The sequence below is a fragment of the Grampus griseus genome (assembly GCF_964374135.1).
Source record: "Grampus griseus genome assembly, chromosome: 1".
NCBI classification, from domain to species: domain Eukaryota; kingdom Metazoa; phylum Chordata; class Mammalia; order Artiodactyla; family Delphinidae; genus Grampus; species Grampus griseus.
Window position 1 is genome coordinate 122,879,067 of NC_139017.1, and position 23,659 is coordinate 122,902,725.

Here is a 23,659-nt window from a genome sequence, read left to right on the forward strand (position 1 = left end):
GTATTGCAGTGGGTGATTTTATTAGACCATTATGAGCCTACACAATAATCATTTTGGAAGTTACTGTTTTTTTTTATAACACTTCTAAAGTTATTAAGTATTTTTACAATACTACTTATTGTTATGCGAAATGGAATATTTATTGATGCAAATTTAAATGCCTGTCAGTTTCAGATATGTTCTTATGTGATTAAAACGTTCTTGTAAAATCTAGAGTGGTGTGAGTTTTCCTTTGTAGATATGTGTAGTAATGTCTGCTATTGTAATGTAATTTTAAGTAATAACCATATATATTTTTTGGTTCTTTCTCCAACTCCATACATTGAAATTATTTCCTATTCCTGTCTGTAGACCTTTAATGATAACAGATTTTTTTAAAGCAAAATATTAAGTAGGTATAAGAGCTGTTAATGAAGGTGTGCATTCAATAATTATTCATATTTCATTTCTCAGCTAGGTGACTTTTATTTAGAACTTCACTGGGATTTTCAAAGCTGGGGTAAGAGTGTGCTATATTTTACTATAAAATATGTACGTATGCAGAAATGCAAGTGCAAAAATAACTATTATATAGAAATGTTAACATAACAAATATTACCCTAAGGAAATTAAAATATTTTTCATCATGTTGAATGTAATGGTTATAAAGCCCTATAGTAATACTTAATTATCCTAACCTGATTAGTAACTTTCATAATTATTATTTTTAAGATTAAAAATTCTCTTTTTTTTAAATAAAATGCCGGTTCAAATATTATAATAATTTAATATAAGGAATTTTCAGAGGGAAGAGAAGAATAATTATGGGATTATTAGATTACTGAATTTAGGGAAGTTTGACATATAGTATTTAGATCCCTGAATGTGAAGAATTTGGTTAACATTAATTGATTTTGTATGTTTTGTCATCTTTCAATCACATTTGCTGCTTTTATTGCATACTTTATAGCCACTGTTTTAACATACTATTTGGTTGCACACTCTTCCACTTATTTATGAAAGACATTAATTCCTAGATATTTTACAGTCATTTATTGATTTACCTTGGCAAGGTAAGTTTTCTCTCCTCCCCATTTTAAACATGAGTCTACTTAGGGAGAAAACTTTGGTGTCCAAATAGGAAGTTTGATCCTAGTGACCTTTACTTTACTAAGTAAACAACTATCCAAACCACTAACTTTTGGGTTAAATATTTTTTTAATGTAATCTATATATAGGTTTGAATATAGTATGCTTATGTGTGTTTTTTAAAGCATCTGAATTAATCTTTATGATATTAAGGATATTTGAATGCTTATTATCACCAAAATAATCATAAAAATAGATCATAATCATAAAAATAAATCAGATATTGATAACTCTAGAAACCACTGTTAATGTTTCATATGAATATTTCAAACTCTTTTCAATGCTTACAAACGTGTGTGTATGTACATATATATAAATATAAATGTATATGTGTATATGTATCCTCAGCATTAGTTTTTTTTAATGGGATCATACTATTATATCATTATGCATTTTGTCACGTTTACTTAATATATCATAGGTATCTCACATTTTAGTTCATGAGGAAGTACTTCATTTTTTTTTAACAGCTGCATAATACTGTACAGCATGGGTGATTAAGGTTTTTCTAGTGTTTAATCTCTAAATGTAAAATTTTAATCCCTAAATATAATCAGTTTTTTCTAACATTGTTAACAACTGTAGTTCATCAGGCTAGTTTTGGCTCCATCAAAATCACACATGAGGGAGTTCCCTGGTGGCCTAGTGGTTAGGACTCTGGATTTTCACTGCTGTGTCCCGGGTTCAATCCCTGACTGGGGAACTGAGATCCTACAAGCCTCATGTCACAGCCAAAAAAAAAAGATCACACATGATTTTGTTTTGTTAACTCTCGTAGTCCTTTATGCTCTATAAATTATTCAGAAGTCCCAGTGTTCTAGAATACTGAGAGAAAAAAAGGTTTGTAATAGCACTGTATAATAAAAGAGGTCTAAGTTAGATTGGTCTAAAGCCTGAGTACTGTTTTTTCACACGGTTTTTTTCTGTCTGTAAAGACCCCAGTCATTCTTGGCGATCCTAAACTGAGGTTGTCCCTTGAGTGTACTGGCTCTTTAATTGATTGTCTTAGTAGTTGTTAGTGGTTTGAATTCTAAGATAGTCACTTTATGTTGCTGAGCAAAATGTTCTAAAATATTTTAAAAGTGACATTTCAGTTACATGAAGAAATAGAAATGGATGTAATTACTCCAGAAATTGTGCATATGATCTGTAGTTATAAACACATTATAAATGTTGCATAATCAAGTTCATTATGCAACCACTGAGGTACTTGTTTAAAGTATTGCTTCTTTGAGAACTTGACTTTGATGCAAAAAAGTCAGCCCATCTGTTTCATTGTTGATAAAGGTTTTTACTGATTTCATGTCAAATTATTAGCACCTGATGGTTAGATGTCATCTATAATTTTAAAAACTAAACTCATTGGCTAGATTTAGCTTAGACACTTTGGATTAAAAAAATTGGATAATCTCTATTATTAGATTTGATTATCAAGCTTTTTTCCAGAGTTTAGGCATGGTTCCTCCCCTTGTTAAAGCCCCTAATATTTAAAAAAAAAAAAAAAAAAGGCAACCTAGAAATAAGAGGAAGTTAAGAAATATTGAGGTCCGGCGTTAAGTTTAATTTAGAGGTTGTGGAGCTCACAAACTCTACTCTTTCTCCTTCAGTATTTGGCTGAAAATAGCCTCAGACTTGGTTAATAGCAAGTCTGGAGGTGACTGAATTATTCCAGCTTGAGTTTTTAGGTATGGAAAAGCTTTAAATTGGAATCAGAAGTACTGGCTCCTAACTGTTTGACATGGCAAATCACATAACTTTCCTGAGTTTCAGTTTCTTCATTTTAAAAATGGGGATAATAATAACTGCCCCACCTATTTCAAGCCTTTGTTTTGGTGTAGATGAAATGAAATCATGTTTTTGAAGGAAGCCCTTCAGATACTGTAAAGTGTTAAATAATTTTATAATCACTACAAATTTAACATTATGTGTATATAGCATGTTTCAACAGAAAAACTAATAGTTTTTTTTCTTTATCTCATAATCTACAGAATATCCATCTTGTATTTGGGACTGTTTTTTGCATATTATAGGTGGAAAACATTCAACCTAGGAACTCTTCTTAAAATCAGGGAGTAAGTGATAGCAAAACCAAAATTAAAATTTTGAGACTTTCCATTTTTCAGTTCAGAGGATTATGCTGCCTTTGGAGTACTGTGTTAGACTCTCAGATTATGCTGAGGTAACTTAAGATACAGACAGCCTAATTGTTCAGTTTACATTGGGGAAGAAAAAGTCATCACAGAATTGGGAAAATGAAAATTGCTTTATTTTTGGAATGCATTAAAATCTTTTTTTCTCAATGATATCTTTTTTTTTTTAACTTTTGCTTTTCAAACCCTAAGCTTCTTAATTTTTTTCTACATTCCCCTCTTCCTCCTTTTCTGATTTTTGATAAATGGGTATTGGTATGTGATTCTAAGTTTTGTTTTTATAGGTTACCGTACTACTTCAAAAGATGTAATAAGTTAAATTTAAATTGTTAGGATGCTGTCTTCTTGTAATCGTCTTTTTCATGCTACACCAAATATTTAAGGACAGAAAAACTGGATCTCAATAAGCATGAAAGAGGAGCTTTGATCATTTACGTAGATTTATGCCATTATTAATCTTCTTAACTTCTATTGTTTCATATAAGGAAAAGTTTTATTGGAAAATGATTTCTTATGTTCTTTGACCAGGGTAACTCTTAGTTGATATTCCCTCTGGGCAGTAAAATTTTCTTGCTTTTATAAAATAAGTCTAGAAAACTGTCTTCAATGCTGGAAATCATTTTGGATTAAATGACCTCTAAGGATTTAAAAAAGACATTTTTATATTTGGTATACCTTTAATGTTAGTGAGCAAATATTGATGCTTTTGAAAAAGTTAACTAAAAAACTAGCCCTTAATTTTCTCCAAAGTCTTTGTTTCTTTCTAACCCAGGTTGATTTATCACCCATTTTTAAAACACAGAGTTTTGTAAAATATACATATAATATATCTTACATAGATACACACACCCACGTACATACACATGTACATGTGATGTAATCTTTAATTTCAAGAATTTTGAGTTTCACATTTTTTTCTTTTTTTGGTATGTGGTAGTTTAATTATATAGCCTGTTATGTAGATTTATTTATCCATAGAATAACTTATATTTCCTCAAAATATAGCCGATAATAAATAATAAAAAAACTATGAGAATATAGCTTGTGATATGAATGTAAGCAACACTGGAATGTAGAAATCTATAAGTCAATAGTATGATTGCATTTTATGGATTTTGAAACTGAGCTACAGTGAGCTTAAGTAACCAACATATTTGGGATTCAGACTCAAATTCGACTATCTAGCTCTAAAAGTGTCTTTTTCTATTACACATATTACTTTTCTGGTATTTAATCCAATTATATTTAGAGGATCAGATGGAATCCAGGCTTATCTGGTTACCCATTCAGGAGGGTTTAGTTACCACAGGGCATCGTTTTCTAACTTACAGTAATATCCTACAATATATACCCAAGAGTGGCATTATATCAACTCTGCTACTCTTACATGTGTTTGGTGGGTGGTGGTGGTGAACTATACAGCAATTACAATTAAATAGTAGGTATTTGAAGTTCCTCAAAATTGCTTTGTATATTATTTTTAAGTGGAAAATACTATTTTAAAGGAAATTATTACAATTTTGGTGAAATAGTAAAATGTTTACATTACTCTTCTTCTAATTAAAAAAATTTGTAATCTCTCTGAACTTCAGGTGGTTATTTTTTGCCTTTTCTTTTTACAAATACAGTGCCTTTACTTTCCCGAATTCTGCCTTCTGATGCATGTAAAATATACAAACAAGGTATCAATATCAGGTAAGGTGATTTGATTTTTTTCTGAGTAACAGATAATTGAGATTTAGAGATAGCTTTTCTTTTTGTAGTAATAGCTTATACTTGGATGTAGTATTTTATAACATGTTGTAATATATTCACAATATTTTATCTCCTTTGAGATACTACAGATAAGGAACCAAAGGCATAAAATCTTGACTAAAACAAAGGTATTATTATTTAACTACAGACTATCTGGAAGGCAAGTAGAGTGAAGATCATGATATAACACTAAGAAGATTTAAGATGGTTATTTCCCTCTTCCTAGCTTTGTAGGGAATAAGGGACACATAAGGAGGACATAACTATTGTCCTGTTTTTCCTCCATCCCTCTCCAACCCTTCCCTCCCCTGTCTACCCATCCATGCTTCTAGCCATTCATCTGTTCAGTCATCTATCAATTCTAGTGAACACTTTAAGGCTAATTTTAATTTTCTTCTGTTTCCTTTTAAAACTAAGATTGATGTTTGGATCTCACAGGGAATCTATTTATTTTATTTATTTCAGGATTTTATCATTATCTCTTTAGCTTTCTGTTAATATAGGTATATTTACAAGTTATATATATCTAAGCTATATATAATGCTGGTGAATATGCCAACTTTTTAGTATATTCATACCTATTAGTATATTTATATATACATAAAATTTTACATGTCTGTATCTTATAAAAATCCAGAATATTAATTTGAATATGTAAGGGTCTAGAACTAGAGATGTCTTAAAAGGTTATCTCATATAAACTCTTCATTTTATAGATTAGAACATTCTGACAAGTGAAGTGATTTTTATGAGCATATTGCAAATTAATCACTGAGCCAGGACCTCTCTGACTTCCTGTCAGATCATATCATGTCACAAGGCAGAAATTTTAAAAAATCAACTCTTTATGAGATTTATTGTTCAATATGTTGAATTATAATGAAGAGATAACCTTTAGATGGAAGTAAGTTCTAGGGTCATTATTCTCCAGCAAAATTCTATTAAGGTAGAAGTTTCTGTGATTTTGTTTTTAAAAATAACCTCCTCAGATGTTTCTGATGATGAAAGTGTTCATGCACATTAAATTCATGGTCATTATAGAAACCTTGGAAAATACAGAAAAGTATAGATTAGAAAACTAGGAAAGGATTTGATAATGATGTAGATTTAATTCAGTAGCCTATTGTTAGCAATATATTATGGTTATTAAAAAATTATCAGTTTACAAATGCTTAATATAGGTGCTTGCCAAAGTTAGTACATAACTTGGGAGAATAGTATTATCTTCCATGTGCTACTTTAACTAAAGGTTAGTTTTAGTTCTGTTTGATTCTTAAACTTAGGAGAAAAGGAGCTTCTTTCTTTTAAAAAATTGTTTCACATTTATATATGACTTTTAAAAGTAAATGACATGATGCATATTACCTAATAAATATAGATGATAAAAAAAACCACAAAATGGTTAAGATAGAGACATGAGAATAAGAGGCTGAGAGAGAATAATTGTGTCAAAGAATGTAGTTTAAGGGAAGCTACTGCAGTTTAGCAAGACTGAAACCTGGGACTTACTAGCAGCCGAGGTTGAGGGAGAAATGTGACAGGTTCAAAGTGCTAGTTATCAAACAAAGTTTACTAGATTAATGGAGAAGCTGCATTTTAGGATGTATGACAAAGGTTTTTTGCATAGATGAAGAATTATTTTAAAGAAAAAGAAGTTTGTTAACATTAAATAAAAACTTTCAAATTTAAACATCAGGAGATGATTAGTTCTTTTAAACATCACTTCAAATGAATTTTACTTGTATCTCCTGACAGTTATGTGATAATTTAAAGTATCTTCTTTGGGAATTCCTTGGTGTTCCAGTGGTTAGGACTCCACGCATTCACTGCCAAGGGCACGGGTTCCATCCCTGGTCGGGAAACTAAGATTCTGCAGGCCGTGTGGCCAAAAAAAAAAAAAGTATCTTCTTTGTTGTCAAAGAGAAATTAATACTTTAGTAGAAATAGGAAAGTGTGGGCAACTTTATTGTTGAGAATACTAACAAATATTTTCACTGTTAATAATTTTGAGGTTACATATAACCACTGACTAAAATAATCATTGCAAACTTTCCAGTCAGGCTCTTCCTATTTCGAGTAGGCCCTATTTCCTTTTCACTGTTACTTGGGCATTTTTCAAGTTTTTATCTGAAACAGAACGTGTTCTACTCAAATCTTTGCATTTGTATAAAGAATTTTTTGTTCTTCATGGTGAATTACATGGCAAAATTAAAAGTATTTAGGCTTATAAGCTGAAAGCCAAGGACTAGTTAATACATTAAAATATCATTGTGATAAATTATATAAAAAATTATATTATAAATTATATCATTATGATAAATTAGATTTAAGGGCTCAAATGTTGCCAGTGTCAGTCTGTCTTTGTCTCTCTGTACATCTCTTCTCTCACATTTCCTATCCCCACCCCTTGCAACCCACTACTACTCTCACCCAGGATGGGCAAGAAGGGAATGGAGGCAAAAGACTGTTCTGGCCCTTTTCTTCTTTTTTTGGTGGGGTATAGAGTTCCCTGGTAGCTGAAGCTTGGAGTCCAAATAGGCCATGCATGTAAAATGATCTGTTCCTTTTTTGCGACTTCAGTAGCCTGCATCTTATAGAGGTGGAGGATAAGCCCCTTTTACTGGTATTATTTTCTCTTACGCCACATGTACAACCAATAACAGGATATGTTTAGTAGTACAGGCACCAGTAGTACAGTAGCAGGCTACTGGAAGTGGAGCAGGGGCTAGAATTCAACTGTAAAGCAGCAGGTAGTGTTCAGTCATATAGGAGTTGGTGACTTGGTTTTCTTTTTAGGACTTCTTATTCGGTTCTGAGGGGTGTGTATATTTTATATGGCTCAGAAAAGAGCCTCTTATACATAGGATAACCATATTTCCCTGTTCACCTCTGTTGTCCTGGTAAAATTATTAACAGTATCACCTTCACCTTTAAAAACTACTAGTTTTGGTGATAAATTATATGTAACCCTAGTTATTCTTTTGCATACGAAATATGCTCCATTTTTCAGCTTCTCCTACAAAGCCTTGTGCAAGATTGAAGCACTTCAGGGTACTTGTGAACTTTTCCATTCCATTATTCTCCCAAATTTCAGCAAGTAGTGATTTGTAGATTTTATTTGAGACCAACCCACTGGGTCGACCATGCCAGGTCTTGGTTATAATGAGCACAACAAACATACAAGTGTGTGAGTCCATGAATATTTGCCATAGGAACGATCCATAATGTTTTCAGGCTGTGGAGATGTTGGAAAAGAAAATGCTGGGAAAAAGAATGCTAATCTGAATCTGGGAAGTCAAGCAGAAAGGCCAAGAATTTAGAGTAAGTTAAATGGTTTATCGAGTTGAAGGATGAAGCAAGGTTTGGTACCAAGCATAAGCATAGATGCAGATCATAAGGACAAGACTGTGGACACACAGTCCTTAGTCTAAGAATGTGGTCTGTCCATGGCTATACCTCTCTTATATACAGTTGACCTTTGAACAATACCGTTTTGAACTACTTGGGCCCACTTATACGTAGATCTTTTTCAAGAAATACATACTACAGTACTACATGATCCAAGGTTGGTTGAATCTGAGGATGTGGAAATGTGCATATGGAGGGCCGACTAAAGTAAAGTTACATGTGGAGGGGATGTGGGTCAGCTCCCCAAACCCTGGTGTTCAAGGGTCAGCTGTACTCTGCTGAGCTAGCAACTTGGTCTTGAAAGTATCAGAGAATGTTAGACAGGTCTGCTTTCCTTTTCTGCCCTTCCCCCTTGAAGTAACTTTTATGGAGTAGCTACAGTATAGGAAATGGTAGAGAATAAGGGTACAGTTAGAGAAATGCATCAACAATGGGGAAACAACCTTTTTCTTGCTGGATTAATGAAGTATATATTCAGAAAAATGAAATATAGATAAAATTGAATATATATTTAAATATTCTTTTGGTGTTTTTTAATGAGATATTTTAAATTTAGCTTTTATCTATAAATTTGATTTTGAAATATGGTATTAGCATCTTGGTTTGAGTTTAGAAGGAGCAAAACTTGTTTAATTAATATGAAGTTTTATTGAAATTTTATTTGTCAGAATTTCTCATCTATCCATCTTTCACAGGCTTGACACTACTCTCATAGACTTTACTGACATGAAGTGCCAACGAGGGGATTTAAGCTTCATTTTCAACGGGGATGCGGCACCCTCTGAATCTTTTGTAGTATTAGACAATGAACAAAAAGTTTATCAGCGAATACACCATGAGGTGAGCATGTTGTCTTATCAGTATTCCTGTAAATGGTTTAAAAATGTCTGTGTAGGGATTTCCCCTGTGGTCCAGTGGTTAAGACTCCGCCTTCCAATGCAAGGGGTGAGGGTTCGATCCCTAGTTGGGGAACTAAGATCCCACATGCCACGGGGTGCGGCTAAAAAAATAAAAGAAGTCTGTGTATGCAACCAAGCCTCGGTGTAATTGTTTTAAAAGGCGTAAGGCATAATTGAGATGGTTCACTCCTAAAGCTTTGATTTTCTTACCTCTTGCTTTTTAAAAAAGTTTTATCATCTGTTCTCTATCCTGACTAATCCACTGAGTCTGTTTGCTCTTAATTCACTGATGATCTCCTAGTTAAATAAACCCTAACTTCTCATAGTTCTCATTTGTTGAACCTGTTCTGGCCCTGTCCCCATTTATCTTCCTATCTTAGTTTCTTTTATTGTTGTGAACCATCTCTACCTCTTTAATATGAACACCTCTCTTGGCTTTCTGTCTGTACCGTTTTACTTTTCCCAACTCTTTGGCCACCTTTCTTTTCTCCGTCTTTTCACTCTTAAAGTACAAAATTATACCCCTTCTAAACACCATATCTAAACACCATGTGAATTGCCTTCACAACGACCTTTGAGAGACCATATTCACCATGATCTTATATCTGTTGTTCCCTGAATGCTTATAAACCAAAGAAAAAGCTTTTCTAGTATCTATATATATATCACTGATAGCCTTACAAATGTTTTTAGGTCAATATTTTGTTTTGTCACTGTGGCTTTTATTTTTCACCATTTCCTTTCCTTACGTTTACCACATCTTGTGACCCCTTCCTCAACATCTCTTAGATTAGACCCTCCTACTGTCATATCTGTTGATATTTAGTTACCTTGTATGTGTACTATTGAAATAAATAGTTTCCTAACTGGCACTGAGCAAGGAAGAGTTGGATTCGAAGAGAAGAAAAAAAGACATTCCTTGTGGGGGAAACAGGATGAGTAAAGTCAGGAAAGTAGGACTAAGAATGGTTTATTTGGGAAACAGAAAAGCAATCTATCTGACTGCAGTGAAGGTTTCTCTTACTGAGCATAGGAACATGATTTATGGAAGGTCTTAACAGCCAGATAAAATAATTTAGGATCTGTTATAGTTGGCAATAGAGAGTCATAGATTCTTAAACAAGGTATTGATTTGATCAAAAAGTAATTTAAATGAATTAATCTTATATATAATAGTTTTTTGACTTTTCCTCCTTCCCTCTCTTCCTCAAACATTTTATCAAGGACCTAATAAATGCTAGACACTGCTAGGTGCTATGGATAGTGGCATTGTATTAATAGTATACAGTTTGTCTCCTGGTATCTGCGGGGATTGATTCTAGGAATCCCCAAGGATACCAAAATCCACAGATGCTCAAGTCCCTTATATAAAATGGTGTAGTATTTGCATATAAGCTACACACATCCTCCAATATACTTTAATTCATCTCTAGATTACTTATAATACTTAATACAATGTAAAGCCTAGGTAAATAGTTGTAAATACAGTGTAAATACCTTGTAACTAGTTGCCTGTGTGGCAAATTTAAGTTTTGCTTTCTGGAACTTTCTGGAATTTTTTTTTCTCCAAATATTTTTGATCCCTGGTTGGTTGAATCTGCAGATGCGGAACCTGCAGTGATGGAGGGCAAACTGTATATCAATAACTATCATATATTAAGCATTAAATGCCAGCATACTGGAACTATAAATACTTTAAAGCTCTTTCATTAAATCCTTAAAATAACCTGTCTAAATAGTACCATCTCTATTTTATAGATGAAAATATTGAGGCTTATAAATGTTAAAAGATATCGCTAAGATCACACAGCTAGTATGCAAGATGGATTGGAAAAGGGAGAGAATGGAAGGGGGGAAAATATGTGTTTTTATGGTTATAGGCATACTTCGCTTCATTGCACGTCACAGATATTGCGTTTTTTACAAATTGAAGGTCTGTGGCAACCCTGTGTTGAGCAAGTCTATTGGTGCCATTTTTCCAACAGCATTTGCTTACTTTGTGTCTCTGTGTCACATTTTGGTAATTCTCGAAATATTTTGACTCCTCTACCAGCAAACAGATTATGACTTGCTGAAGGTTCAGATGATGATTAGCATTTTTTAGCAATAAAGTTTTGTGTTTTTTTTTAAATTTATTTTTTGGCTGCTTTGGGTCTTCGTTGCTGTGTGTGGGCTTTCTCTAGTTGCGGCAAGCCAGGGCTACTCTTTGTTGCCAGTGCATGGGCTTCTCATTGCAGTGACTTCTCTTGTTGCGGAGTGCGGTCTCTAGGCACACGAGCTTCAGTAGTTGTGGCACACGGGCTCAGTAGTTGTGGCTCAACGGGTCTAGAGCACAGGCTCAGTAGTTGTGGCGCACGGGCTTGGTTGCTCTGCAGCATGTGGCATCTTCCTGGACCAGGGATCAAACCTGTGTCCCCTGCATTGGCAGGCAGATCTTAACCACTGTGCCACCAGGGAAGTCCCAGCAATAAAGTATTTTTAAATTAAGGTATGTACCTTGTTTTTTTAAGCATGATGCTATTGCACACTGAACAGACTACAATACAGAGTAAATGATGGTGGTGCCACAGATAGAATTGGGGCATTTGGAAAAGGAAACAGGTTTGGGGTTTTAGATGACCTTCATATTGGATCTGTTGCTAAAATCAGTGTATTTGTTTCAACCTTCTCTTTATATAGACTTCTCTGAAGTATTTGCTATTATCGGTAACTCAGTTCTTAAAATTTGCATTTCCTTGTGACTTGACCTTGATCATTAGATGTTCTTTTCCCATATCTCCTTCTTACTCTCTTTTGCCTGTTTCCTTTTCTCTGCTCACTTCTTGAATATTGATATGCGCTTGATGTTCTCATTTTTACAAATTGCCAGAATAATCTCTTCCATTCCCACAGCTCTCACTACTTCTTATCAGTTGATAGTTCACAAGTATATATTTGTAACTCAGATCTTCTGAGTGGGGACCTATCTATTTAAATGCCTAATGGATAGCCTGTGTGTCTCCTAGGTACCTCAAAACTTAGCTTATTTAAGACTTAACTCATTATTTTCCCTTTAAGGTGCCCGTTCTCCCATTTTCTTTCCTTTGGTGATTGATATCATTCTCTGTTCAGTGAGAAAAATTGGAGGTTTTTTTTGACATCTTTTCTTGTATTCTCACGTTTCCTAATTAGAGAACATGTGTGGTTATTCTTGTCTCCCTCATGTCTTATAATTATCCCTTTTTTATTCATGCTGTTATTGCCATAATTTAGGTATTCATTATGTCAACTGGACTGTCACAAAAGTCTCATAAATGATCTTCCTGGCCCCCTTCTTGTCTGCTTTTAAATTATTTCACATATTGGAGATAGGTTGAACATTGAAAACAAATTCATGACATTTGTCTTCCTTAAAGACACTTTAAAAGTTCCCTGTTGCCTGAAGAATGAAATCCAAGTTCCTTAGCATGCCATGGTTCCTTCTGTGACCTGGCTTTTGTTCATTTTTCCAGCCTTTTTCTTACCCTGTTATCATAGATACCTTCATGCTGAACTCTTTGCAATTTTTTCCAGGCTATTTAGTGTTTCATTCCTTTGTTCATATTGTTTCCAATTCTGGGGATACCCTTCTTCTTGTACCCTCACCCTGGTGGGGCACCTACTTAGTGTTACTTCCTCATCTGCCAAGTGACCATTGTTTTGATGTTCTCACTAATGTGGTACCATAGAGCTTCTAATGCTGTTTTTGTCTATATGGCTTTCTTCTTTCTTGGGGCTAAGCTTCTCAGAGGTTTGGGGTTCTTTTAGTTGTAGTCTCTGGTACCTAATACAGCATCAGTACATTCTAGTTAGAGTTTGGCAGAATCTTTCTGTAAAGGGAGAGAGTCAGTATTTTAGATATTTAAATATATTTGCAGGTCATATGGTCTCTGTCACAACTGCTCACCTCTGCTGTTATTAACATAAAAGCCACCAGAGACAATATATAAATGAATGAGTATGGCTGTATTCTAATAAAATTTTACTTGAAAAACAGATGGTGGACTGGATTTGACTGCTGGCCACAGTCTGCTGACCCTTATTCTAGACTCTCATATATGTACTAAATAATTCGAATTCTTATGTTTTAAATAACAACAGGATAGCTAACTGGGCAATAGATGAGTTGGAAAGATAGTACTAAAAGAGAAGCCAGAGATTAAGGCTAGTAGTGTAAGTATTAGCTGATGTTATAGTATCAATGAGATCACCAGTGGTCTGGTATTTAGGGTATATGTGTGTGTATTTTATGTCTAAAAGAATACAGAAATGCTAGATTTTGAGCAATAATCCTCAGGGCAGGGAATACTTGTTTTTTATCCTAATATGTATACATAAGTAATAATTGTTCATTAAATGTTTGTTGAATGAATGTAATTAACAACAGGTCTTTTTCAATGATGTGGTTAGGAGATAGTCTATGATTTACAGAAGAGTTATGTTTCAAAAGTTTATTTGAAATTGGGATGTTTGAAACTTAAGGCAAATTTCTTCATAGGTAGTGTTGTATATAGTGTTGTTCCCAAGCTAGTACATAAAATCCTAATTGATTTGTAATATATTTACATCATGATGGTTAACAGTTCTGTACAATCTATGCCAGTCAAAATTTCTCTTTAGGAAATTGTGTTCAGAATTAGTTTGGGTTACCAGGAATACATTTTCACCTGTTACAGCCTTAGCATTAATGTCAAGATTTTCTATCCCTCACTTGTAAGGGTGAAGGAAATGGGCTATATCTGGGTGAAAGTTTGTGGTGATGAATAGAAAATGGGCCTCCTGGGAATCTAGAAATCAGGAGGTAGGGAAAATAGAGCCTCTACTTATTGGAAACCTTATGGATGGTTCTCATTCTCCAGTCAACTCTCTAGGTTCTGCCTTTTTTCTCCCTCGTTTCTTCGGATTCTGGGGTCCTAAATATCAGAGAATCTCTCTTGGCCTATTATATTTAGAATAGAGCCTCATCTAATGCCTACTCATTTACTCTTCTGTACCTGGTCTCTTAGTTTTCTGTCCCTGAAACAAGCACAAAGCTTTCTCTTTTAAAAAATAATTATCGATCAATTATTTTATGCCAGCACTGGGGAATATGTTGAAGCAAGGCTGCTAATTGAGTTTGGAAATTATGAGTTGATATTTATGGATTTCTTTTCTTTCTATAAGGTGTATAGAGAAGATCCCATGTGGCCTCCTTTCCTCCTTCCCTTCCTTCCTTCCACTTAAAACTATTGGGAAAGAAAGGCTCATAGTGGTGGGTCTTTAGATTAAAAAGAACTAAAGTAAGATTCATCTATACTTAAAGAAAACAAAACCTTCTTACAGGCATTTTGTCTCAGACGTGTCTACTTAATTCTTAAAGTAATCTTTTACAATTACTCTGCATACTTTGTACTTCTGTAATGGGTAATCTAGTATTGTTTCCATTACATATCTGGAAGAGTGTGAGTACCCTTTTTATGTGTCCTGTATTTTTAGATTCATAATTAGTTATAATTCTAACTTATTTAGTTATATGAAGTTTACACTTCTGTAATTGTTTTTAGAGTAACTAGCACTTCACATTTTTTTAGAATTGGTCCTTTTTGTTTTTTGAAATCTGTAACGTTTTAATTGTTGACATTTTCATATGTGGCGCTAAAAACCTCTGAAAACCTAGATTCTTATATTTACCTTTTGCCCCCACCCCAGGAATCAGAGATGGAAACAGAAGAAGAGGTTGACATTTTAATGAGTAGTGATATTTACTCTGCAACTTTATCAACCAAATCAATTTCTTTCACGCGTGCCCAAACAGGATGGCTTTTTCGGGAAGATAAAACAGTATGTGCAAATCGAGATTTTTACACTTTAAAAATTGTTTAGTATTTAATGTTGTCAAAATAATGTGATGGAAATACAGGTAGAAAGAAGTATCTTACTTACTTGTTTTCAAGTAGTTTATTCTCTTCTCTTTGAACCCAAATAGGGAATTATATTGGTTGGTTACAGAGTTGGAAGATAGGAGAAGCCAGGAGAGAAAGTTTAGTTCATTTGAATTTTATGTTGAAAAATATTCTTGTTGTTTGTTGCCTTGTTATTATACAGGGAACAATGTCTTCACATGGTTCCATTATATTTCTAATGCTTTTTTTCTTAGGAAGACCACAAAGAAGCATATACTTTTAAATTCATTTCTCTGGACCTTTTTTCTTTCTTCTTTTAGAATTTTAAACTATTTACTTACCCAGTATCTGTCCCTCAGTATTCCATATATTTGACTAAAATTAAATAAGCTTACATTTCTACAACACTGTAATTAAATTAAATCTCAGTGGCGGTTTCCCCATTAGTGAATTGTAAATTCTTTCCATAATTCCCATTTCATCTGTCAGCAAGAGGTTATATAATATATAATATTTCAAATATAATATGTTCAAAATATATTCAAACAGTTTTTAGTTGCATGTATGAAGAAGCATCTTATAAAATTTTAAAGTCAAGAATAAGTAACACATTAGGTAAGGGACAAGATTTTAAGAATTCTATTTATCTTTTATTACACACAGTAGAAATGAATATATCCTCATTAGAAAGACAAAAATAGCCTGTAATAGTCAGGGTTCTTTGAGAAACAAAATCAGTAGGAGTTCTGTATCTCTCTGTGTATGTGTATATATCTGCATATAGATGTATATATACCTATAGACAGAAGGAGAGAAGGGTGAGGGAGAGATTGATTTATTTTAAGGAATTAGCTTGTGTGAATGTAGAGGCTGGTAAGTCTGAAATTTTTAGAGCAGTCTAGCAGCTGGAAATTCAGGGGAGAGTTGATATGGTCTTGAGTTTGAAATCTGCAGGCTAGAATCTCAGGCAGGGTTTCTGTGTTGCAGTCTTGAGGCAGAATTGCTTTTCCTTTGGGAAACCTTAGTCTTTGCTCTTAAGGCCTACATTTGATTGGATATGGCCTTTCCATATTATGGAGGGTAATCTGCTTTACTTCAAGTCTGCTGATGTAAATTTTAATTAATCTAAAAAATGCCTTCATGGAATTCCCTGGTGGTCCAGTGGTTAGGACTCAGTGCTTTCACCACTGTGGCCTGGGTTCAATCCCTCGTTGGGGAACTAAGATCCTGCAAGCTGTACAGCACAGCCAAAAAAAAGAAAAAGCCTTTGTAGCAACATCTAGACTGGTGTTTGATTGAACAGTTGGACATCATAGTCTAGGCAAACTGACATAAAATTAACCACCACACAGTCTTACACATAAAGCTGAAAAATCTCCCTTGACCACTACTCACAATCCCAGAGTCCTTTGCAGAAGGTTATCCAGCTGTATACCCCCCAGACCTTTCTTTATGCTTTATGTACATAAATATCTATTTATGATTGATAGGTTTATTTTTCATAAAGTGTCATTTTATCTATTGTTTTGCAACTTTTTTTCCCCCAATGTCTTAGAAGTGTTTTCAGTAGTATTACTTCATTCTTTTTAGCAACTGCATAGTATTCCATAGTATGGATATGTTGTAATTTATTTATCCAGTCTCTTATTTTTGGACATTTAGATGGACACACATTTGTGTCCAGTTTTCTCCCACTATAAATGATGTTATGTTTACTATCCTTTTACATGCCTTTGCATTGTCTTTTATAGATAGCAAGAAATGGAATGGCTGGATTATGGGGAATATACATTTAAATTTTTTTATTGATATGATTTATTTTTAATAAATGCTTTTTCATTATAAGATTTCAAAAATTGATCATTATCACTTGAGTGTTTCCCAACCACAGAAAAATTCTCACTGTGAGATCTAGGTTCATCAATTTTCCTCTCTAAGCCTATTTGGCAACAAGTACCATTATAGGATTCCCAGTTGTGAGATCCTACATTGCAATCCATTTGTTGGCTTGAAGTCTTATTTGTTTGTACTCTGTTCTTCTGGACAGCATTAGAAGGATCACTTCAAGAGAAGATAAAAATTGAAGCTGCTGTTCATCTAGTGCTACTGCTAAGCAGCTCAAAGCTCTTGAAGAGTGTCTAGGTGATCTTCTTAAGTCTTTGACAGGTAAGGAGGGAGTCAGTAATGCTTATGGTTCCCATTTTGTAGGTAGAAACAGGTACAGAATGCCTTGCTTTCTAATGACTGGTAAGGAAGCCACCAAAAGCAAGGTGGAAATGGAAGCAACACTAAACACTTAGTTTTGGAATGCCAGAAAACAGCAGCAAGAGGAGAGCAAGTGATCTGCATGCAGGTAGAAATGGGAAGCTTATTTTCAGTAGTTACTGATCATGTTTTCTGAGGTAAGTTATTTCAAACTCTGACCACCTGTGGGTCTGGAAAAAGGTGAAGGTTAATGTTGAAGGAGCCCTCTTTTCTTGATGTCCTTTTAATCCATTTGAGTTTCCCTATCCCCAATCCATAATATAAATACATAATTATATTGATGAGCAAAACTACTTGGTTGTTCTCCCACTGTTGAAAGAAGCAAGCAACTGTAATTTGAAGTTTGGGCCTGTTAGAGAATACTGGAACAGGTAATTAATTTTAGTTGTACTAGAAATTTTTATTTCTTTTTATTCCATTTTTTTCTATCTATAAAATGGGAACATTAATTATCCCTGACCCCTCCTTGTAACTCATGATATTTGACTATTAGCTAAATTAAGTTGTCAGATAGTTTTGTGCTACTTGGGAGTAGATTCTAAAGGAATACTATGTGTTGTTTTTACTTACACTTAATTCATTTGCAGATTAACTACCATACATCTTGTGTGTTTTAAATTTTCCTTTACAAATTTGAAATGTGTAATTTTATGTATTTTTTAGCTTAATAGAATGTATAAGATAATTTGATAATTTCAAGTACCAGAGGAATATTTTATTTACATCTAAATGTTATATGTTTATGAAGAAACTGTGTATTACTTCAAAATTTTAAAAAAATCTAAGATAAACTTTATTATTTTGAAATATTTGATTTTGCTTTAGGAAAGGGTAGGAAACTTTTTGGCCGACTTTTATCTGGTGAATGGACTTGTTTTAGAATCAAGAAAAAGAAGAGAACATCTCAGTGAAGAAGATATTCTTCGAAATAAAGCCATTATGGAGAGTTTGAGTAAAGGTGGAAACATAATGGAGCAGAATTTTGAGGTATAACTTTTACTTTTCTTAATTTATAATGTTCTAAAGAGAGAGGGGGTAGACTTCATTCCTGGCATTCACTGAGTTTATATAAGTATGCTCATAGGTTTTGTTTACCATGTATCACCTTTTATTTTTCTGTGATACAGTCTTTGGTGATTTTTTGTGAACCTGTTCTTGATCTTTGAGTCTTCACTAATAAATAGATTAAAATCGTTTTGTAAGCATAAAACCTGGTGTTAATTTTTAATCCATGTCCCTTTGCATATATATATATATATTTTTTTTCCTACTTCACCAACTGAAATCTGCTGCTGCTGTGAAGACCTGGCTAAAAATCTACCTACTTTATGAAGTCATTTCTAGCCTATACCTTCCCATAATTTTTTTATTCAGCATGTATTTATTGAAAACATGGTACATGCAAAGAATTGTGTGACAGTAGGAAAAGGGGAGGGAAATCATGGAACTACATAGCTATATGAGACAAGGTAACTTGGCTGTATAATCTTATTTCCCTAGTAAGATGAATTGGAGGGTTTCTTAAATTTTTTTTTTATTTTAACAATTTTAGACTTTAAAACCAGAAAAAAAATGATTCCCAAATGTTAACATTTTACTACATTTTTTATAGCAGTGTTTTCTAGGATTGGGACCCTTTAGTGGATTATGAATTCAATTTGTGGGCTGTGACCCCCACTTTTTTTTTTTTTTTTGAAGTAGAATCTAAATTCAGATAATAAGGAAAAACTAGAGCACATAGTATGGGTCCTTATTACTTTATGAAACAATAGTGTCAGGGGTGTATGTTGTGTCTACTTGCATATGTGTGACTGCTGGGTTATAGTGTAAAATGTGAGTCACAGTCAGAAAAAGATGAAAGGCTACTATGTGGAGACTTGAATTCCTTGAATGTTTAGCCTCTCCCCTATGGTATTGTGCCAGATTGCATTTTCAGGATAGACAAACTTTTCAGAATAGTATGCCAGGTCTCAACTAATTCATGGTGATACCGTGTGTGCCAGCAAATTTATCTTAATGTTTAGAAAGTTTATGTGTTGAGTGAATCAACCATAGTTTAGTTAAGTGAGTATAGGATGTAAAGTGCTTAAGAAGCCACATTAAATGTTTAAGTTAAAATTGTGATCCAGTTTAGTGTGATCGTGTCCCCTTCCTGCCAGATCCTCTTTGCAGTCCTCATTTTTCTTTTGTCCTTGGGTTAGAGCCTCACTAGACTTTATTTTCCAGAAGCCTCCTGGTATTTGCTGATCTCTCCATCAGTAGGAGGTAATAGGATGTGATATGCTCAGGAAATAGAAATGGAGATGGATTGAAGAGAGGGAATGATGAGCCTAATCTTTTGACAAAGCTGTTACCCTTTCCCATTGTTAACCAGACATAAAGAAAATTTCTTTGGACTATAATGTGATTTAAATTTTATAACAGTTCTTTTTTTAAAAATGATTTTGTTGTGGTGGTGCTTATTGCTACCTTTGTTTAATTTTGGCAGCAAACCATTTTGGGATGAGTACACAAATTTATTCTCTTTAGGGCAGAGGTTGTAACTTGATGCACTTGAATTGGTAAAGGGGTCTTTAAATGACATTTTAATCACGTATAGTTTGGCATGTTGAAATTAAAACATAGTTTAATCCCAGATGTCTATATAATAAAACAAAATAATATGAATTAAATAATTAAGCTTCTGACTTCTGATCAGATCAAAGGAAATAGTTCCTGGGCATTGTGTGAAGTATTTTTTCATATATCATCTCATTTAATTTTTAATTATCACAATGACCTAATGAGATAACTATCATTGCCCAATTGTATAGAAAGGAAAATGAGGTTTAAAGAAATTAATATATCTGAAGTCACAAAGCTATAAGTAGCAAAGATGGGTTTTGATTCTTGGACCCTTACCCCAAGTTCTTCTTGTTCTTGGGCTAAGTATATTGCTTCCCAGATTGCCTTTGTTAAAGTCTCATCTTTGTGTGTAACCAGATTTTAAACACGTCTTAGCAATTCTTACAAAATATTGTGAAGTTGAAGTTGTAAAAGGAATGAGAGAACGTTGCTATTGGTAAAAGTAGTCAAAATCAGTATTGTGGTGTTTTTTTTAATGATGTATAGAGAACACATTAGTAAAAAGCATGTTTTTGGCTTTGGAACATTATTGAAAATTTCAAGAACTTAGAAAATATGTATGACTATTATGATTGTTTTCAAAAGACATGAAAATATTATATATATATACATATATATATATATATATGTACATATATATATATATTTTTGGCCATGTTGTGTGGCTTGTGGGATCTTAGTTCCCCAACCAGGAATTGAACCTGCACCCTTGGCAGTGAAAGCGTGGAATCCTAACTACTGGACCGCCAGGGAATTCCTGAAAATATTATATTTTAAAGCCACATTTTAATAGAATTTCAGTTCTTAAAAATGTATGTCCTTTTCAGAATGCATTTATCTTCTTTATTCTAAATGAATAGCTTTTGAGTTTCTTTTTTTTTTTCAGACAAATATTTGTTTTAATTTCTATAAGAAATAGCTTATAGGTAACACTTGGAAGTAATTATTTGCCTTTTAACTAGTTTTGCCATTTCTACTCCTTCTTTTCCCTCTCCTTTCCAGACAGTTCTAATATTTAGTATATATTTTTGACAATATTTTTTATAGTAAAATTTAAGTGCTCAGAAATTCTTAAGTTATGGACACTTGCTCCTCCACTTTTGGTGCTTTTTTCCACTTTGTTCTAACCACTTATTGTTGGAGGGGGGAGTAATGCCCCATTTATACCTTAGACAGTCATTGATAAAAGCATTAATTGTATGCAAGCTATACATACAGAATATTGAGTTAAACTCTATTAGTGATTATGTACTTTTTTAATATATAAAATCAAAATAAGAATATATAGATATAAAATACATGAATGTGTTAAACTTCCAGAAAATTTTGCCATATAAAATATTAGAATTCAGCAAATCTAGCAATAAATCAAAACTATTTCTTATATGCTTCAAGAAAAACAGGCATTAAAAGTTTGCATTTAATTATGTAGGAAAGGTTTGATTTCATTTTAGTTACAGAGCCTACTGACTTAGGGAAATAAACTTAGAAAGCCATCTGGTGTCCTGTGGCAGCCTTCATGTCTTCCTGTTTCATTAGATAGTTATGGGAACAGTATAGTGGGAACACTGATGGGTTCAGCTGTGAGTATCAGTATATAACAAAGGATCAATTAGAATAAACATAAACTAAGAAAGACCTTATTAAAATATAATAACTGATATTCATAATGATGAAGTAAAGTGCTCAGTGGAAGGTTAAATTAGATTCATTACAGTCTCTACTAAGATGGGGAATGTGTAATGTATAGTTTAGAAAGAATTCTATTGGCAATAGTAGAAACTGCTTAGAGAATTTTATTACCTGGAAAAATATACTTATATGACATGCCACATTATCTAATCATGCCAGGAAAATGAGTCTTTACTATGATAATATATATATTATATATATATATGAGATAATATATATGTGATTTAATATATATATAATTTAATATATATTATATATATATATAAACACTCAGTTATAGCCAAATGTATATACAGGTATTAAATATATATAGGTATTAAATAGACTGGAAGCAAGAGTAGACAAAAGAGTAGACAATTTTAAGCAGTGCTCTGAAAGAGAAATTGACCATGATCTGCTTAGTTAGATAGAGATTTGGGTGGAGGTGTGATTAACCTTTCTGGGTTGGAGCATCAGTGGTAAATTTTTTCAGTCATTTCTTCTGTTTGTTACAGCTTCTATTAGCTTGTCTGCCTTCTGCAGGATCACAAGACACTGTTTTACCTAATGTTTTGCCACAATATTTATGACAGTCACTACCTATTAAGCCCATTTGTCATTCTGTTAATAGCCATTGCCACATGCCATACTATTGTGTGTAGTATCACATTTTATATATCGTATTTGGTATTGGTTATGATATAATTTTGGCTGATTATAACAGTAACTTAAACAAGACAGGAGTTTATTTTTCTCTCATGGAAAAATCTGAGTTTATATGGTTTCTTTGTTCTGTGAGTTAATCTCAGACCTAGCCTTTTTTTTTTTTTTTGGTCTTATTTCTCTACCATTTCTAGGATCTGGCCCTCATTCACATGCTATACGATGTTTTATTACCTGTTTAGCATTCCACCCATTAGGAATGATAATTGCTAATAGTAATTAGGAAAGAGAGGACATGCCTGTTCTGTTTGAGTACCCAGTCAGAAGTTGCATACATCACTGCTCAAATCCCATTGGTTAGAACTTAGGTGTAACTAATTTAGCTAGCTGTAAAGATATCTAGAAGTCTTTACTCTAGGAAGTCATGTGTCCAGCCAAAAATTGGTAGGGAGGTTCTTTTACAACAAAGAACAGGAGATAGATTATTGATTGAGTAGACAATTAGTATTCTCTAATGTCTCATTGTTAGATACATACCTGATGCTTCAGTTACCACATAAACTAGTAACTGTCACCCAATATATACCTTCAATTCTGACCTGTCTCTTAATCACCAGATCTATAGTATTTTGCCTACCTCCACTTGGATAAACATAGGTATCTAAGATTTAGTATGTTTAAATCTGATCAGTTTTTTCATTCTTCTTCTTTTCTCTGTCTTGAGTGGTAACACCATTATCTACTACCATTACCCAAACCAGCAATCTGAAATTTGTCCTTGGACTTCTTAGCTTTCTTTAACCTCTGTGTCTAATCGATTACAAAATCCTAAAGATCTCATGAATCTATTTCTCTTCTTCCATTTTGAAATAGCTTATCATTTCTCATTTGGATTACTGAGATAGCTTCCTAACTTACTCACTGCTACCAGAATGACCTCTCTGAAATAGATTGAACTATGTAAAGCCTCAATAACTAAAATGTATAGAATATTTACTATGTGTCAGGCACTATTTTAAGTATTTTATGTTAACAAGCCAGTTTTATCCTTACAACGACCCTCTGAGGTTATGTAGTTGACTAAACTGAGACAAAAGAGGTTAAATAATTTGTCCAAAGTCAGCTAGTAATTGGCAAAGCCAGGATTTGGTCAGTCTGGCTCCAACGTTTGTGTTCTAAAACATTATATTGCTCA

At 33.3% G+C, this 23,659-nt stretch overlaps 1 protein-coding gene across 2 annotated transcripts in view; it reads left to right on the forward strand.

Moving 5' to 3' along the window:
• Nucleotides 1-23,659, forward strand: part of ANKRD13C (ankyrin repeat domain 13C) — an 80,961-nt gene that overhangs the window by 40,125 nt on the left and 17,177 nt on the right. The window contains exons 5-9 of one of the 2 annotated variants that reach the window (XM_082656996.1): nt 454-499; nt 4,907-4,973; nt 9,137-9,281; nt 15,047-15,178; nt 18,331-18,492. In XM_082656996.1, coding sequence (XP_082513122.1) covers nt 454-499; nt 4,907-4,973; nt 9,137-9,281; nt 15,047-15,178; nt 18,331-18,492 — 552 coding nt within the window. Of the gene's footprint in view, nt 1-453; nt 500-4,906; nt 4,974-8,267; nt 8,355-9,136; nt 9,282-15,046; nt 15,179-18,330; nt 18,493-23,659 lie in introns of those variants that run through there. The other variant, XM_082656997.1, reaches the window with a different exon arrangement.